Source organism: Urocitellus parryii, chromosome 4 (assembly GCF_045843805.1).
Source record: "Urocitellus parryii isolate mUroPar1 chromosome 4, mUroPar1.hap1, whole genome shotgun sequence".
Classification (NCBI taxonomy): Eukaryota; Metazoa; Chordata; class Mammalia; order Rodentia; family Sciuridae; genus Urocitellus; species Urocitellus parryii.
In genome coordinates this window covers 12,459,315-12,477,164 of record NC_135534.1, presented here as the reverse complement: position 1 = coordinate 12,477,164, position 17,850 = coordinate 12,459,315, and the positions used below count along the sequence as shown (strand labels likewise).

The 17,850-nt window shown below is 56.1% G+C and overlaps 1 protein-coding gene across 1 annotated transcript; it reads left to right on the top strand.

The window, feature by feature from the left end:
• Positions 1 to 303: 303 nt before the first annotated feature.
• Ms4a10 (membrane spanning 4-domains A10) lies at positions 304 to 11,116 on the top strand. Its single transcript, XM_026407579.2, has 8 exons — positions 304 to 338; positions 755 to 917; positions 1,317 to 1,436; positions 2,479 to 2,535; positions 4,247 to 4,378; positions 5,631 to 5,741; positions 6,129 to 6,222; positions 11,006 to 11,116. Exons 1-8 carry the CDS (start codon positions 304 to 306, stop codon positions 11,014 to 11,016), a joined length of 723 nt encoding a protein of 240 aa, XP_026263364.2. The 3' UTR covers positions 11,017 to 11,116.
• Positions 11,117 to 17,850: the final 6,734 nt, after the last annotated feature.

Genomic DNA, 17,850 nt, shown 5'->3' with positions numbered 1-17,850 from the left:
GATGCACCCCGTGGCCAGGTCCACATTGGCAAGCTTCTAGCCCTCTCCACAGCTTCCCCCTCCCTTTCTGGTACCCATTAAAATATCCAGAACATTCATTTCCATTTGTTGAGCCGACAGTACGTGAAGAATTCAAGCCCACAGGCTCTGGTCAGCCTGCCATGTTTCCAGTCCTGGTCATTTATGGGCTGTGCAAACGTGGGCAAGTGGCTTCACTTCTCGGAGTCTCTTGTGCAATGAGAGTGAAGACAGTATCTGCCTCCTAGGGCCGGAATGATGGTAAAATCAGGTGGTGCATGCGCCATGCTCATCCCAGGCCTGGAACAGACCGAGCGCTGGTGATGTTGGTGTTGATACCGTCCAGTATTGACCTCCTGACTCGGGGTTAGCTCTCACAAAGTCCTCAGCAGTTTTCTTTCCTTCTCTTCCCTATTCCTGCAAACCTAGGAGGCCTGGGCATGGCTGTGGGGAGTAAGGCCCCAATTCAATCCCCCCCCCCGCCACCAGTTGGCCCAACTTGGCCCAGTAGATGGGGACTGTGTCCTTGTGACCCAGAAAGACTGGGAGCAGCTGCTAACCTCCATCCCCAGGGGCCAGACTACTCCAGATCAGATGTTGGTCGGGGGCTACCGGACAGGACCAGCACTGTTCTGAACGGCCCCAGTCAGAGGGCAGGACTGACCAGTGTCATCTCACCCAAGTACAAACCTCAGAAACAAGACCAGCTGATTCGGCCTTTCTCCTTGGCCCACAGCCAGGGTCCCCCGCCCGAGTCCACGGCAGCAGTTGTCCCCAGCTCTGTCATGGAGGAGCTCCCACCATGGGATCCACGGGGGGCCAGCACCCAGCCCAGGCTTCTGGTTCCAAACAGGCCCCAGGAGAAGCCCTGGAAGAACGACCTTCTCCAGGAACTGGGCGTGAGTGTCCACCCCCTGGGCCCCTGGGGGAGGGTGGGGAGGAGAGGGGATCAGAGGTGCCGGGAGACAGGGAGGAAGAGGTCTGCAGCTTCAGCTTAATGCTCATCCTAACATTTAAAAATCAGGAGGAGGAGAATTTGCCCACACCGGCTGCCCTGTGAGGTGTGAGCAGGGCACAGGGTGGCGGCCATCAGAGCCAGCCCCGGGGGACAGATGCCCCTGCCGGCATGGGGCCTTGGCAGCCTGGACTGCCCCTGCAGCGGGTGCTGGGGAGTGTCCTTCCTTGCAGACTAGGACCCTGAGAGTGCACGAGAGATGGCAGGAGTTGCTCACTGACGGCCTCCCCCAGGGTCCGCCGCCGAGCGCCCCACCTCAGCCACCCCCTCTCCTCCCGCCCAGGTCTTCCACTGCGCCATTGCTATGATTCACCTGTTCTTTGGGGGTTACATGATCACCAGAGTCAAGAATCTTCACCTGGTGGTGCTCAAGTGCTGGTACCCATTCTGGGGGGCTGCCTCTGTGAGTAGGAGCCAGCACGGCCCGGGGCTGGGTTGGCAGGGCGGGCTGGGAGGCCTAGCATGGAGGCTAGAGGCTGGGGCGGGCCTCCCCTTTCTCCAGTCTCCCCATCTCGACTTCCACCATCAGCCACACTGGCCCTAGCTCCCTTCCAAGGCCCTATGGCTCCTGAGTTCCAGAACATTCCAGGGCTCCCCGGCCCCTCCCCTGACGGAACATGTGCATTCAGCAGGGAGGGGGGCCTGTGTGACTGGGGACAGCTCCCCTCCTCCGACGGCCAGGCTGCCTTTGGACCCCACAGCACATTGCTGGAGCCCGACTTCCAAGTCAGGATCATTCTGCGGGAGCCCACGGGATGCAGCACATGGACACTGTCCTCTCAAAGCCATGACCCGATGGGGAGATGGGAGGAGACCAGTGACAGAGACAGGAGCCATCTCCCTGAGGTTCCCCAGGGCATCTCCAGGTCCCCAGGGCACCCACCCCATCCCCTAATCCCCTGTGGGGGAACAGCTTTCGCACTGAGTCTCAACACCACAAGACGCCCTTGAGCACGCGTCCCAGACACCCCACTTCCACTTCAGTCCTGTGTCCCCATTGCCCCACCTCGGAGTTCATCACGTGATGCTAGAACCTTCCATACACACGGTGCCTGTTGGTCCTTTGCTCCCGAGGACTGGCACAAAAGTGCTCAGCAAACATCTGAAGGAATGAGCACAGAGATACGCAGAGCCCTTAGCACCGAAGGCTAGTAACCTCCAACTGCGGGATCCAGAAAAGGCCTGGTCCCAGGGGGAGGGGAGGCTTTGGGAAGGGGGAGCAGAGGCACTGCAGGACGTTCCAAGTGCAAGTGATAGTGCACTAGAGATGGCAGGAGTTGGTCACTAATGGCCTTATCTGGGGAGCAGCTGGCTTTATCTGGGGAGAGGTTCTCTTCCTGGCCTGCCACCAGCAGGTGGTTTTCTTGGAGAGGGGAGCGAGGGGAATTTGTGGGGTTCAAGAAGCCCAACTTCTCCCTCCCTTGACTTTCCAATGGGGCCTGCAGTTTCTCATTTCAGGGATCTCGGCATTAACGGTGGTGACATTTCCCAAGTCCTGTCTGGTGAGTTGGTACCTTGAGATCATTCCCGCCCCTCCCAAGCAGGCGGTAACTAAGGTCACCTGTGTGCAGTGGCAACTGGACAGGCAGCTCGGGAGGATTGGCTAGGAGCAGTCACGGGCCTCTAGAGCGGCAGAGGGCCCCTGAGCAGAAAGGTCCAAACGCAGGCAGGTGAGGGTGGCCGGGAGGAGAGGAGCCCAGAGGCTTTGATCCTCCCAATGAAGTGAGGCATCCGGAAACGGCACCCTGGTCCTCCAGTCTAGAAGGGAGCTTTGCTGGAGTTTTGATCTCGGTCACTATGTGGCCATCCTCCCAGAAGCCAAAGTCCCCCAAGCGGGAAGTGTGAGAACCACGCCTGGTCTGCTTCCCTTCCCCAGCCTGGGGCTTGCATCTGGACGCCCCTTGCTCCTCACTTTTCTCGCCATCCCCTGTCCTCCCTCAGCCCCAGTGCTGGCCCTGTCACTCTGTCCTGGAGGGGACATCCAGCTTGCTCTCCACACAGCAGCCTGAGGGATTGCTGTGGAATACAAGTCCCTCCAAGCCACTCCACTACTGTCAACCTTCCCGGGTCCCCGGCCCGCGCTCAGCTTGCCTCCAATGTCAGCAGGCCCCAGCCCGCACCTGGATTTCCTCTGCCAGGCAGATGGGACCGTCGTCCTGCCTGTGCTGCCCGGGCTCCCTGTCCTTTCCCATCTGAGACAGCTTTACATCTGTCCTCCTGGAGGTCGTCCTGCCAGCCTCTGTGTCCCCACGGCTCTTTGCGCTTACCCATCTCTGTCAGCACTACATTCTGCATGGGCAGCGGCTGAAAGAGTATCTCCGTAGCCAAGACTGGTCCAGGCGGGCACAGGGCAGGCATCCCACACCAGACTGAGTGGGTGGAAACGGACAGATGACGGATGGAAGGACCACACCTGCCTATTGTATTCCATGGCCTCAACCCATGGCAGGTCCTCCTGCCCCTCCCCGCCCTCTGCCCGGGAATCCCTGGCCTGGTCCTGCCACGTCTGTGCCCCTCAGCCTGGACTGGGGTGTGGCTGTTCCCTACCTCCCTCAGAGACAGAGATCAGGAGGCAGCTGGTGCAGTGAGCCCAGCAGAGGCTGCTCAGCAAGACCTGCCCCTCCCCAGGCCTCGCCTGCCTGCACTGAGAACCCTTCCGACACAGGGAGCTCTTACTGCCAAGAAATCCATTCTAATATGAAAGTTTGTAGATTCCCCGGGTTCACAGTCTTTCCTTCAATAAGGGCTTGCATTTGGCATCATGTTCTTGGAATAATGCTTGACCCAAGAGGGTGATGGACACAGGACCACTGTGGGACGGGCCGAGAGGGAGTGCAGACACTAGGTGTGAGGGGCTGGGACACCTTCGGGGATACTCCTGTGCTTTCCTGGGGGGTGGCCCGTTCAGGTCCAGTCCCTGGCCATCTGGAAGAGGATGACCGGGCTTGCTTTGAGGGGGTGTGGCAATGGGAAGTCCTCCAAACCAAGCTCTGTGGACCTGTATCCGCTGTTGGGTTCTCAGCATGAGAAAGCTGGCTGGGTCCTCTCAGGGGTCAGTAGCTCAAAGCCTCCTGTGTGGTGAGCAGCTTCGGGCCCAGAGACAGGCGAGTCCCTCTGGAGTCACAGAGGAAGCTCCCAGCAGGCCTGGGAGGAGCGCCCAGACCCGAGTCTCCCGACACTGGACACTGGCCCGGCCTCTCTCTTGGCTTGCAGAAGGGGCTGTGCCTGACCGCCAACCTCATCAGCTTCTTCTGCGTGCTGGCTGGCCTCTTTGTCATTGCCAAGGATTTATTTCTGGAGAATTCATTTCCGTGGCCAATCTGGAAACCGTACCCCAACTCCACAGTGAGTGCCCAGACCCCAAATGTCCTCTGACCCCAAGGAAGCCGCTGCCCCGGGCTGGGCTGAGAGGGAGCTTCCAGCTCTTGGGAAATCTCCTCCGAAGCCCAGGTGCAGGCAGCTGAGCCCTCAGCTGCTCCGTCCCCCAGGCTCCCAAGGCACAGTGGAAGGGGATGGCCAGCCTTCTCCTGTGTCAGCATCAGGGAACCGAACAGGGCCCCAAGTCACGGAGTCTGACCCTTCTTGTATAGATGGACAAACTGAGGTCCAGGGGGGCTGTCTGAGATCAAGGAGCGAGTTAGTTACAAAGCCAAGGCCAGGACCTAGAACTGCCCGCTCCCCACCCCGTGTTCTAAATGTGACATCCGTCACCTACAAGCCTCCCAGCAGCCTTGGAGAATCGGCCAAGTCTACTTTGCTCCTCCCACTTTACAGGAGTGAACACTGAGGCCCAAGATGCTAAACTGGGTGACTAGGGCCCCACAGCAAGTCAAGGATGCAGTGACAGCTCAAAGCTGGGTTCGTGACTCCAAGCCCCCGCTAGCCACACCACAGCTGCCTCTGCAGCAGGAGGTGGATTGGCCATTCCAAGGCCAGTACCTCTGGGCCAGGTTCTAGAGGTTCTCACCATGGCCCCCCGCTCTTCCTTATCTCCCCCAACACTCACACCCACACGCATGTGCACACACACATGCACACACGTGGTCCCTACTGAATGTCAGCAGCCTTGGGAGCTGTCACCCAGCTGCACCATGGTCCTCAGTCCACTCCTCCCCTCCCCCACTGTAAAGGGTGCTCCTTCTGTCCCATGTATCACCACCCGTCAAGAAAAGTTGGCTCAGGGGCTGGGGATGTGGCTCAAGCGGTAGCGCGCTCGCCTGGCATGCGTGCGGCCTGGGTTCGATCCTCAGCACCACATACAGACAAAGATGTTGTGTCTGCCAAAAACTAAAAAAAATAAATATTAAAAAAAATTCTCTCTTAAAAAAAATAAATAAAAGTTGGCTCAGATGACTAAGGCCACCTTCAGTTCTCCCAGGAACCCCCTGAGATTCCCCAGCCCTCAGACCTTAGCAAGGGCTCATCAAGAACCAGATGTGGAGCAGTAAAGGTCACCCCAGCCCCAGAGCCCCGCCCTGCCCTCCCCGCACACCCCCCGGGGGCTGAGGCTCTTGCCACTCCTGCCCTGCCTGGCCCACATGGGAGATGCGGAGACCCAGCAGGACCTGGTCCTGTGTCCCCTCTGCTCTCCTCCCAGAGCCACATGCAGAGGCTGGAGCTGGGCCTGCTCTGCTTCACCTTCCTGGAGCTCTTCCTGCCGGGACCCACAGCCGTCGTAGCCTACAGTGGAGACCGCCAGTCTGCAGAGGTGAGTCCTTCTGGAGGCAAGCCCTCAAGAGATGGGGACAAGAGGCCGCAGCGGGCTCAGAAAGGGGAGAGAGAAGGCCGGGCTCCCGGAGTGGCACGTGCCGCTCCTTCCTGAGCATTGTGTAAGCAGCGCACACGGCGAGTGACTTACCTGTGGTGGCCAGGACACCGGTAGCAGGACCAGAAATGAGGGCCCTGTCCACTGAGCCCTGCAGGCCTTTCCCCAGCTCCTTCCTCAAGACCAGGGAGGCTGGGAACGGTCACCTCAGCCCCACGGAAGTCTCTAGAGCTTCAGTTTTCATCTTCAAAATGGCCCCTGGGGAGGGCTCTGGGAACAGCCAGTCACACCACATGAGCAGCAGCAGGGACAGTGACTCCTCTTTTGCAGGACAAGGACGATGCCTCCCTCATTCCCGACATGCCACTGGAATTCAGGGGCCTGTCCCTGGGGCCTCCACCGGCCTACGGGGATGTGACTCAAGGTGAAGAGAAAACTCGGGGGTGAAGAGGCTCAGCCCCAGGCGGCCCTGGACCTCAGAACTCACGTGGCCCAGGCTCCTGTGCTCCTCGGAGCGGCGGGCAGCAGGAGAGGTTTCTGGGGAATCTGTGTGTCCAAGTGTCTGGATTCGGGGTGGAGGCAGAGGGGGCCGTGAGTCAGACAGAAATCTGTGACCAGTTCTTCCCTCCAAACTCCCAGTGGCTCTCTGCCTCCCTGAGCCTCAGTGTCTCCATCTGAAAAGTGGGCGGAGGTGATCCGGGAGCCTCTCCCGATCTCAGAGGCCGGGGGTCAGGAGTGGGATTCAAGGTTCTGGTGGTGACTGAGGCGGCCAGAGGCCCGCCAGCCTCGGTCCAAACCCGGCTGTCCTGAATAGCGAAGGCCAGGGAGAGAGCCGCGCCCCAGGGCCCAGCTGCAGTCATCCAGGGAAACTGCTCATGGGTCTGGCTTATTTGTGGACTGTGTGATGTTCTTACTGTTTCCTTAAATTGATATTTGCCCCTTATTTTAAAGGGGCAGCTTTGTAGCAGCGACAAATGAGAAATCAGTATCTTTCCACAAGTGGACACTAAACCCCAGCAGAACACAGAGGAGGTGAAATTAAACACAATGTGACTCCCCACCCCACCTCGAGATCTCACCTACTGCTCCTTGTCCTCTTGTTCAACTCTGCTCTGGCCACCCTGGGGTCCCCTGAGGCTCCCTGGACATGTCAGGCACGCCTCTGCCTCTGAGCTGTCACCCTTGGCCTTCCTCTGCCTGGACTCTCCTCCCCCAGAGCCCACTCTTTCCACTTTACTGGACCACCAACTCTAAGCCAATGTCGACATCATCCGGCCTTTGTGTCCACCTGGGATGCAGGCACTGCGACTATCCATTTCACACAGGCTCAGAGAAGTTCAGTAAGTTGTCCGAGGACACACAGTGAGTCAGTGGCAGCCTGGCTCCAAACTGAAGTCCACCTACTGTTGACATGCGAGATTAGTCACAGGATGGTCCCTGCTCTCCTCAAGAGGTGCTTTCACTTGGGAGGGGATTTGCACCTATGGGGAGCCACCACCCAGGGCTCCACTGCAAAGTCAGCCCTCATGGCCCACAAAAGCCCCGTCCACCCAGTGGGCTTAATGCCCACGGCACCCCCAATTTTTAGTTGTCCGGAATAGCAGGCCTCTGTCTGTGGGCGGGGATGTCCTGGGAGTATTTGCCCTTGCACTGAATATTCCAGGGTTCGGGGTTCTCTGAATTCTGCTGTCTGCTTTGTCACCTCCCTCACTGCCACTTCTGACTGTCACCTCTGGCTGTGGTCACGGGCTCACTCAGCACCTCTTCTCTCCACTCTGATCTGCGGCTTCTCAGTTTCTGTGGGCTGCATCTGGCTTTAGAATAAAATGTAAAGCTGACGTCTCCCTGACCGCGCGGCGAGAGGAAGCCGTGCGGATGTCCAGGACCAACCCCATCTCTCTACAGATGAGCAGCTGGAAGGAGCGAGTCTCAGCTTGGCTCTCTGGAGACCTAGGGGCTAACTCCAGCTCTGCCAGTGACTTACTGTGTGATCTCCACTCAGCCCCTTTCCCTCTCTGGGCCCCAGTTTCTCAGCTGTAGAAGTGACATTGTGCTAGATGGGTGCTTGCGTCAGTGAAGATAGAAAGGACCCAGCTGCTCAGGAGGCTGAAGCAGGAAAATGACAAGTTCAAGTTCAGCCTGGACAAATTAGTGATTTCATGTCTCAAAGTAAAAGACTAAGACTTGGGCTACAGCTCAGGTGTAGAGCCCTTGCCCAAGCAGATGAGAAGCCCTGGGTTCAACCCCCAGTATGGGAGGTAGAGTGCGGTGCGGGGGGTGCAGGGTGTAGAAATGGCATGTGACTTGATTCATATTCTTTAAAGGTCAGTCGATACGAGATTGTCAAAATGACCTCCCTTTCAAAGGATGTGGCCTTTGCCACAGGCCAAGCAGGATAAGCAGATCTGAGAGGAGGACGGTCACCTGGGCCGTTGGTGTCTTCAGCAGAGAAGGCAGAATTTCTAACACCAGGTTGGAAACCGCAAGCAGATTTGACCATGGAGTTGAGTTTGAATCAACTTGTCAACTTTTTCTTTTTTTTTTTTTTTTTCCCCTTTTTTGCAGTACTGGGGATTGAACCCAGGGGCTCTCAATCACTGAGCCGCATTCCCAGTCCTTTTTATTTTTATTTTTTATTTTGAGACAGGGTCTCACTTATTTGTCCAGGCTGGCCTTGAACTTGTGATCTCCTGCCCCAGCTTCCCAAGTCACCGGAATTACGGGCATGTGCCACCATGCCGGCTTTGAATCAATATTTCTTTGGTATTCAGCCTGAAAACTAAACCCAAGGTCATTTTGGCCTATTATGAAAAATACTCACACAAACCAAAAAGTTAAAAGAATCATACAACAAATGCTCTTAAAAACTCTCCACCAAGATTAGAGGGTTAACATTTTGCCTGTTTGCTTTCTCGCTTTCTGTACTTATATCTCTTTTATCTGTGTATATACCCACGCATATACAAGAATTCACATCTATGTACCATTTTGTGAAACTACCTCAAAGTAAGGTGTAGAAATAATGACTCTTTGTCCCTAAATTCTTTCACCTGCATTATTTCCTAATGATAAGAATTTTTTCTTCTACAGAATCTCAATTGTCACACTAAAAAAAAAAATTAGAAATAATTCCCTAATTCTAACATCCTGCCCGTATTCAGATTTTCCCCCACCAAACCAAAAATGCCTTTATTGTGATGAACTTTTAGCCTGGGTCTCATCACATTTTAGGTATTATATTTGATTATCCAGGAGGGACAGGCTGGGTGAGCAGTGGCTTCCGGAAATAATGAGCTCATACACCCTGTAGAGGTCAGGGGCAAGGGCAGCTGGGGTGGTGGGGGGTAGACAGAGCACCTGGGGCCCCCCACCACCTACACCACTTTATTTTCCCTTTACCTAGAACAGTTCTCTGCTTTGTTTCATGACATGGACTTTTTGAGGCACGTTGGTTTGTGGAATGTGTGATGGTCCCCTGGTAGGGTCCTCTCACTTGTTCCTCCCCCACCCCCTCCCTGCAGCCTGGCAGTAATGTCTAGGGCTTGGTCCCGTGCAGGGACCTCTGCTGAGAAGAACACTCTGGAGAGGATTCTTCATGCTGTACCCCACTGGGGCGCTGCAGGGAGAGGGACACTCCTCCTCCATTAGCCATGCTGGGCCCAGGGAGACAGTTTTATTCCTTCTTCCTACAAGAGTTTTTATTTTATGAAACAGCACACATCACTCATCAAATAGGAGAATGTTGCCATGTGTCCTTCTGAAATATGTGAACACACCCGACAGGGAAACTTCAAATGCATTTAGCCTTCACTTTATAGCACTCAGTTGGAAGCAATGGCTTAAACGCCATATCTTTTCTTTGTACTTAGAGTCGCTCCTTATCACAGGCATGCAACAATGCAGAGCCTTTGGGGCTCTCCCTGGAGGGCACATATGATTACCAGTGCCACAGCCAAGTCACCGGGAACCTGCAAGTCTGCATACGGGGCTCGGGAGGCTGAAGGGGAGGATAGTCAGGTTCTCTGCCTGCTCTGGCCCTGGAGGCTTCCACAACCAGGAGCCAAAAGAAGGAAGACCCCATAGCCCACGTCTCTAAGCAACACCTCCTGCAGTCAGATATCAGCTCAAGGGCCTGGGAGCAAATTGACCAGAAGCCTCTGGTGCCTGGGTCCCCACAGACAGGGCTTTTCCACTCCCTGGAGAAGACAACGCCCAGTGAACTTTGATCCCGGGAGAGACAGGCTACCCTGTTGAGGTCAGGGTCAGAGAAGCTGTAGGAGGCTGGGGGGAGGGGGGTGGGTAGAGCTCCTGGGGCTCCCCCACCTCCTATCTTCCTCCTGCTTGCAAAATTTCACATATTCTAAAAATTATTGAATTGTAGGGGGAAAACAATGAGTCCATCTAAAGCAATTTATTAAATAAATAATGATACAGCTGAGCATGAAGGCACACGCCCATAGTCCCAGCAACTCGGGAGGCTGAGGCAGGAGGATCACAAGTTTGAGGCCAGCCTGGGCAATTTAGTGAGAGCCTGTCTCAGAATAAAAACTAAGAAGGGCTGAGGATGTCGCTCGGTGACAGAGTGTTCCTGGGTTCAATCCCCAGTACCACTAAATAAATAAATATGATGATGATACAAAACACAGAAATAGTTAAGAATCTCGAAGGTAGCACTGGAAAGATTGGGAAACAGAGAAAGGAGATCTTTTCACCCCACCCTGCTTGCAAAAAAAAAAAAAAAAAAAAAGTGGACTTGCACTCGTGGTTGAGATTGGAACTTCCCCGTGGCCTTGAACCTGGAATTCTACTTTCTACGCTCATTGACCTTTTGCGTTAGAAGAATCTCTGTGGATCATTTCACCCCCGTGTGTCAGATGGAGAAACTGAGGCCCCGGTGGGTGAAGGGGCTTAGTGGAGATAACCAGCAGCCTCTGCGTTGCCCCTCTGCCCATGGCCCTCCTAGCCCCAACCCCCTGCTTCCCTGGGAGCCCAAGAGCATAAGAAATATAAGTCCCATCGGTGTCTGACCCGTCCTAAGTCTCTGGCTCCCAAACCTACTGTCTCCTCCAGTCTGTGAGACAACCCTGTGAACTAACCCCACCTCTACCCCAGGAGCACGCTGCGAAACCCCAAGGTTCCCGAGGAGGCAGGTCCCCGGGGCTTGTCAGCATCTGGCTCATTTATTCCCTGCTTCCTTCATCCCACAGGAAAAAACTGAGCTCCTGCCGCGTCTGGGGCAGATCCCCACGTCAAACCCCGACACGTCCCCAGCCCCCCGAGGTCGACCCTGTTGGGTGAGCCCGGCCTGAGTCAAACCATCACACAAATGTCAACCCGCTCTCAAGGAAAACAGAAGAAGGGTTATCAGAGAACATGATGGAAACCTGACGAGGAATTCGGTGGGGTTGGGGAGGAGAGGGGGCCAAGAGTCGAACACTCTTGGACAAGGGGTACATCTTCTTTTCCTATTTCAATAAACAAAAATAAAATCACAGTATAAATGAATCTTATGATTGCTCCCAACCTTAAGACAAAGAATGATAGAACTGGAAATGACCTTGAAGGTTATGATCTGGTCCAGCATCTCCATTTGACAGATGGGGAAACAGACCCAGGAGGGGAGGGATGTTCCAAGGTCCCCCAGCTTGTACCCTTAGAGGCAACCAGCTCTCCTCCCTCTACGGTTAGTCCCCTCCTCCTGACGCCAGCAGCCAGCTCCTGCCAAACAGTGAGGAATATTCCTGCTCCCTTCGCCGACTCCCACACGGGGTCCCGACCCCAATAGCAACACCCTCCAGCTCTTCCCAACTGTGGCTCTGTGCCCCTGTCGTGACCCACAGAGGTGGCAGAAGTCTAGGAAAACTATCCCTTTAAAAAAAATCCAGAAAGAGTCAGAGGGTCCAGGAGCACGGAGGGCATGGAGCAGAGGCAGTCACCATGGCCCTCCCCAGGATGCCAGCCCCAGCCACACCCTCCCAGGTTCAGGGCAGCCCGGGGAAGATGTCAGGATTGGCAGGTGCCACTTGTAAAAGGACACACAGGTTTTGTGTAGGGACACACAGGCTTTTCTGCAGGGGATGGCTGGGGACCTCTGAAGGAGCCTCTCCTGGGGCCTCCTCTAAGGTCTCAAGATGGTCTACAGGACCCAGGATGCACACCATCCCAGGCCTCAGGAGGGCCCCTCCCCAGCTGGTTTGCATCTGGCCTGGAAAATGACACTAACATGTACGGAGCCACCTCTGTGTGCCACGGCCGTGTGGGACACTTTGCACATAGTCTTCCATTTGGTCCCACCAGGTCCTACGGATGGGTGTCCCCCTCCGCTCTGGAGGTGAGCAAAGGGAGGCTCAGGAGGCTCGCTGGCCTGCTCAGGTGAGGGGGGTGTGACGTCCAGGCAGAGTGCTGCAGCCAGGAGGCGTCAGGAGCGTCACCAAGGCCCAGCATGGCCCGAAGGACAGGAAGGATGGGAGGGGCCGGTTTTCTGCAAACTGGCCTGCTCAGAAGCGTCACCTGGGACTCCCCGAAGGCAAAGCTTCCCAGGTGCCTCCCCTGGAGAGCTGATTCTGACAGCCAGCCATGAGGCCAAGTGGTGGTGTTTTCAGCCCGTGTCCAGATGATTCTGAGGATCAAACAAGAAGGGGCAACACCGCGGAGAAAAGAGAAGGGACTGCGAGTGGTGGGTCGGGTTTGCACTGACTCAGCAGCAAGGCCGGAAGGCACATCTGCAGGGCAGGCAGGGGCTCGTGGGGGTGAAAGGGACGCTGGGGGAAGCAAGGAAGTGTCCGGGCTGCTGACTGGGGCCCACAGCCAGGGCCAGGCCCCAAAGCCTCAGGCCTTCACACCCCAAGGCCTCCCAGCTCTGTTTCCGGGTTCACTGGCAACTTGAGATGTTTGGGGGGTGGTTATTTTTGCTTCGGGAGGCTTGAGGCACTGAGGTGGACAGACAGGGGCTTGGGAGTTTGGCCTTCTGTCCCGGTCCATCCACAGCCCGTCTGAGCTGAGCAAACTGAGGTGATGCCCCTCACCCCCACGCGGGAGGCCTGGTCATCAAGCAGGGGACCCAAGTGAAGTCTCCAGTCCGTGATGAGGAGCTACCAGACAGGTGGAGCTGGGGGGGGGGGCTGGTGAGGAGGGAGGGGCGGCAGGAGGGAGGGGGAGAGAGCAGGAAAAGCCAGGCTTCGCAGCCAGCGGTCCTGAGGGTGCGCCCAGCTCCTCTGCTCGTTAGCGGTGTCAGCTCAGGCGGACCCCACAGTTCTGGAAGGCAGGGGGGAAACTGGAGATGGCCGTGGAGAGAAGATGCCAGGTAAGAAGCAACCAGCTCACAGCCCCCAGCACGGACCTTCCTGCATCTCCGGGGTGTGGCTTTGTCCGTGAAAGGTCTGGGCGCACACCGCTAAGTGAATGGCATGGGGATGTCTCCTCCTGTGGCCTTTGACTCCCACCAGCCCCGGGTTGCAGACCCATAGAGCTGCTGGCCGTGGCGGCCTGTCCTTCGGTTTTACACCCACACCGTGTCCTACCTACCACCCTCCCTAGTGACGAGGCTTTTCGGATGGGAAAACGAGACCCAGGACAAGGGCATCTGCCTCATTCTTGGGCCCCAGATGTGTGGGCTACAGACATCCTGCGATGGCCGAGGCCAAGACCTGGGCTCCAGCCCCCTCCAACAGGCTTCAGGCAGCCCTAGCCCATAGCCCACCTGCCCTCTGAGGCCAGCCCATCAATGGTGACAGTCCAGCCAGTGATGGTCTCTTCCCTTGAAACCCCAAGGGCACCGGGGCAGAGCCCAGAGGCCCTGCCCACCCCACCCAGGAGGAGCTCTTCCTCCAGGGAAAGCCAACGAGTCTGGGTAAGTGGACCCCCAGGCCCACCCTTTACATCATCAGCTGCTACCGTGGCCCTGGAGGTACGGGAAGAGTGTCCGGGAATATCAGGAATGTCACAAAGCCATCCCAGCAGTGACACAGTGACAGGTCTTACAGGGCCCAGGGAACATCAGCCAGTCAGGGAGCTCAGGTCTGCTGGGTTTCCCCGCGTGCCCCCAGCTCCCAAACTCACAGCAAAGGGCTGGGCTCCTGGAAGTCTCCTGCTTGAACCCAGAACGAGGGGCAGTGCTCCCAGCAAGCACCTGTCCCCTCCCCAGGCCCCAGGAGCCAGGCAACATCCTCCTAGGGCTGCTGTGGTGAGGGCGGCTTCCCCCAGTTCCCTCTACTGATGGCCCTCACCTGTGCTACCCAGGGTCTTCCCACTGTACCTGCAGCCAGTGCGGCAGAAGGTTGTGCCTGCCCAGCTCTGATGTCAACGCAGGCAGCTGAGCGGGAAAAGTGGGGGAGCAGACGTCTGAATCCCAGCACCTCCATTCACTGCCTGTGTGGCTCTGAGCCCCTGTTTCCAAAATGGGGTCTCACCTACCCTGCTGGGGAGCACCAAATGTTGGGGGGAGCACAGAGTCCCTGGGAGAAACTACTTCTCTTAGGTGACCCTCAGAGGCACAGTGTCAAGGTCAAGGTTAAAGAGCTTCTCTCAGGGTCACAGACACCTAGGAGGCTGCTGGTCACACTCTGGGCATCACGAAGGCAGAAGCAACCCTGTGTTCTAAAAGGAGAGGTGGAATCTGGAGATGCCGCAGTCAGAGAGTAAGGAGCTTTGCCACGGCAGAGTCCCCGGTCCCAGGCCCTGTCCTGAATCACAGCAGTGAAGATGCTGCCTCCTGGCATGGGATTCAGGAGAGCTGACTAATGATTCAAGGCACAGAGGTGAGTACCCTGGAGACTCGCCAGTGACAGAGCCACCCAGGAAGGGCTGCAGAGACCCAGGGACTTCATCTTCTCCCGGGTCCACAGGGGAGAGTTTGAGTCTGTGACATGGGACTGGAGTTGCAGGGTTAGAGCTCTCTTGGCTGAGGGGAAGCCCAGGTCCACCCCATGGGAGCACCCAAGCAGGCAGGACTGGATGGCCCAAGATGGAGCGGGGCTGTTGAGGTACTCGGCTGCTTCAGAGAATCTGGGGGCAGCATGAAAAAGGGCCACACCCTAAAATATTCAGCCCAAGGAGACAGAAAGGTGATATTCCCAGGGACACGCCCCCCCCACCCCACCCCCCCCGTGATGGCACTCATGAAACGCAGCTGCCAGGACTGTGGCTTGATTCCTGGTCCCAGATCAATGTCACCCTGTCACCTGGGCAGGTGGCTTCCCTTCTTTTAGCCTTAGTTTTGTTTTGTTTTGTTTTGTTTTAAATCAAAATAAGGAGCTGGTCACTCCCTCCTTGAAGCATGGTCCAGAGATCAGCAGCTTTGGCATCACCTGGGAGCTTGTTAGGAATGTGGCCCAGGCCCACTCCCAGGGGCAGAGTCAGCCTGCACGTTATAGTGAACCCCAAGCTGTTCATCCAGGTTCGAGAAGTCCTGGACCAGGTACCTAGGAGTCTGCAGTGGCCGCCCGCTAGGCTCCTCCTTCCAAGCCAGCAGAGCGTCAGGGAGACCTACCACCCTCCCCTGCTCCCAGAAGGCCCGTTTCTCTCGGTTTCGTGTAGGAGCCCTGAGCCTTAAATACCCTTGGCTCAGCCTGAGGGGTTCACAGGAAGGCAGGTGCCAGGTTCCCCAAGTCCATCAGTCCTCCTGTCTCTCCGTGCAGTTCTGCATCTCAGGATGAACCACCCTGTCACCTCAAGGGATAGCATGGTTCACTGGGTGAGTTTATCAGCCATTGTCTCTGACTCTGGTCACGGCTGTCCTGCCCATGAGGGACCACGTTAAGGTGGATACTTACAGGAGCCTTTGCACAGGATGGAGGAAGAGTGGAGATCGGACTTCTGTCCTCTATCCTACCTACTGTCCAGTGTGAGCCCCCAAGCACCCTCCCTCCTTGTAGGAGCCTCCTGCCTCTAACTAGAACCTAAAGTCCCAATCCCTCTCCTTTACCCCAGTTCCCCCAAGCCTGCCCCCTGCTATGGTCACCATGTGGCCCCAACCAGATAGGAGGTCGCAGATGGCAGTAACCTTGCAGGACCTCCTGGGCCAGCCTCCAACAGAGCCATCTCTCATCTAACCTAGAGACTTGGGATGGTGTGTTCATGTCCTAGGGTGGCCACACAAATGACCACAAACTAAATGGCTTAAAACAGCGGAAACATAATCTGATCCTGTTAGACGAAAGCCCTAAACCAAGGCATTAGCAGGATTCGGTTGTCTCTGAAGTCTGTAGGGGAAGATTCTTTCCTGCCTCTTCTCCACTTCCTGTAGTTGCCAGCAATCCTTGATGTCCCCTAGCCTACAGACACACGACTCCAGTCTCTGCCTCCATTGTCACATGGTCTCTGTGTGTTCCTTCTCTTCTTATAGGGACACAAATAGAAATCCAGTGTGACCTGACCTTAATAGGATTGCATCTGCAAAGACCCTATTTCCAAACAGGTCCCATTCACACGTGTAAGTTACGACTTCAACAGATCCTTTGGGGGAAATGTAATTCAAACCACAGAAGAAAACGGTGTTTATGTTAAGGTGGATTCTGAGGATTGATTAGTGTTGTCCTCCAGGGCACAGGAGGCACTGGCCATATGCCTGCTCTCTGGGCCACATGCCACAGAGCCACCTTCTGGCTATTCAGGCTGACTTCGTTCTGGTGGCCCTGGGGCTCTAGCAGTTGGAGTAGAGATGTCTTTTCAGCTGGGGCCACTGGCTCCTAGCACCAGGGGTAGGTTGGAGGCTCTTCACGGGGAGGCCAGCACCCTCTCCTGCTGGCTGGGTAGCAATGGGTGCTCTGGTCTCCCCAGCAGATGCAGGTCAATGCAGGGCTAAACCTGGCCAGCTCTTGTGTGCCGGCCTCGAGGTGTGCACCTTAGTGACAGAGCTGGTGGTCAGCAGCAGGTGCACTCAGGTGAGTGCCAGGGGCCCAGCAGAGGAGAGAGACGGGGGCCAGGGGACCAGCACCTGCCTCCTTGTGATCCTTCTCATCCTAGGAACAACCCTCAGGGATGTCGTCTTGTCGCTCATTACCAAAGCCAAGCTGGGGAATCGGGCTGAACTGCTTTTAGCAATGAAATCCAGAATCCCTGAGAGAGCTCAGCCTGCATCCAGATACTCCAGCCCACTGTGCCCTCCCAGGGTCCCCTTTAAAGGGATCGGGGCAAAGGGGAACATCAGGAAGACCACAAAGCTGAGGAAACCGGGTCCCATCGGTCCACTCTCCTCTGAGTGGGTGTGTCCGGGTCAGATCCGAGTGAATCACACACGGACACCACAGTCCTGGATGTGACAAAGGGACAGGAGCGGCAAAAGGCTCCTCTTAGCTAGAGCCCCCCACACCCCCCAGGTGCAGGGGGTGCAGGAAACCCACAATCATGGCTGCCCCCATCCCGACCACCTCAGTGGCCCAGCTGCCCATGATCCCAGACCACCCCCCACAGCTGGGGTCCCCACACCACCCCCGGACTCAGCTTCCCCCCCATGACCCAGTGACCTAGATCTTAGGGCAGCCCCTCTCCTTTTTCATTCATAGAGGACAAATTGTTGCTGGCAGTTTGATGCCTTGAGGCCCTGTGTCCCTGTGGGACTATGTCCCCCAATATTCCTATCCCCACCTCCCCACTCCCCATCCCCCCATCCCCATTATGGATCAGCATCCCCATATCAGAGAAAACATTCCACATTTGGTTTTAGGGGATTGGCTAACTTCACTTAGCATAATATTCTCCAACTCCATCCATTTACCTGCAAATGCCATGGTTTTATTCTCTTTTAATGCTGAGAAATGTTCCATTGAGTGTATATGCCACAGTTTCTTTATCCATTCATCTACTGAAGGGCATCTAGGTTGGTTCCACAGTTTAGCTATTGTGAATTGTGCTGCTACAAACATTGATGTGGCTGTGTCGCTGTAGTATGCTGTTTTTAAGTCCTTTGGGTATAGACTGAGGAGAGGGATAGCTGGGTCAAATGGTGGTTCCATTCCCAGTTTTCCAAGGAATCTCCACACTGCTTTCCATATTGGCTACACCAATTTGCAGTCCCACCAGTTATGTATGAGGGTACCTTTTCCCCACATCCTGG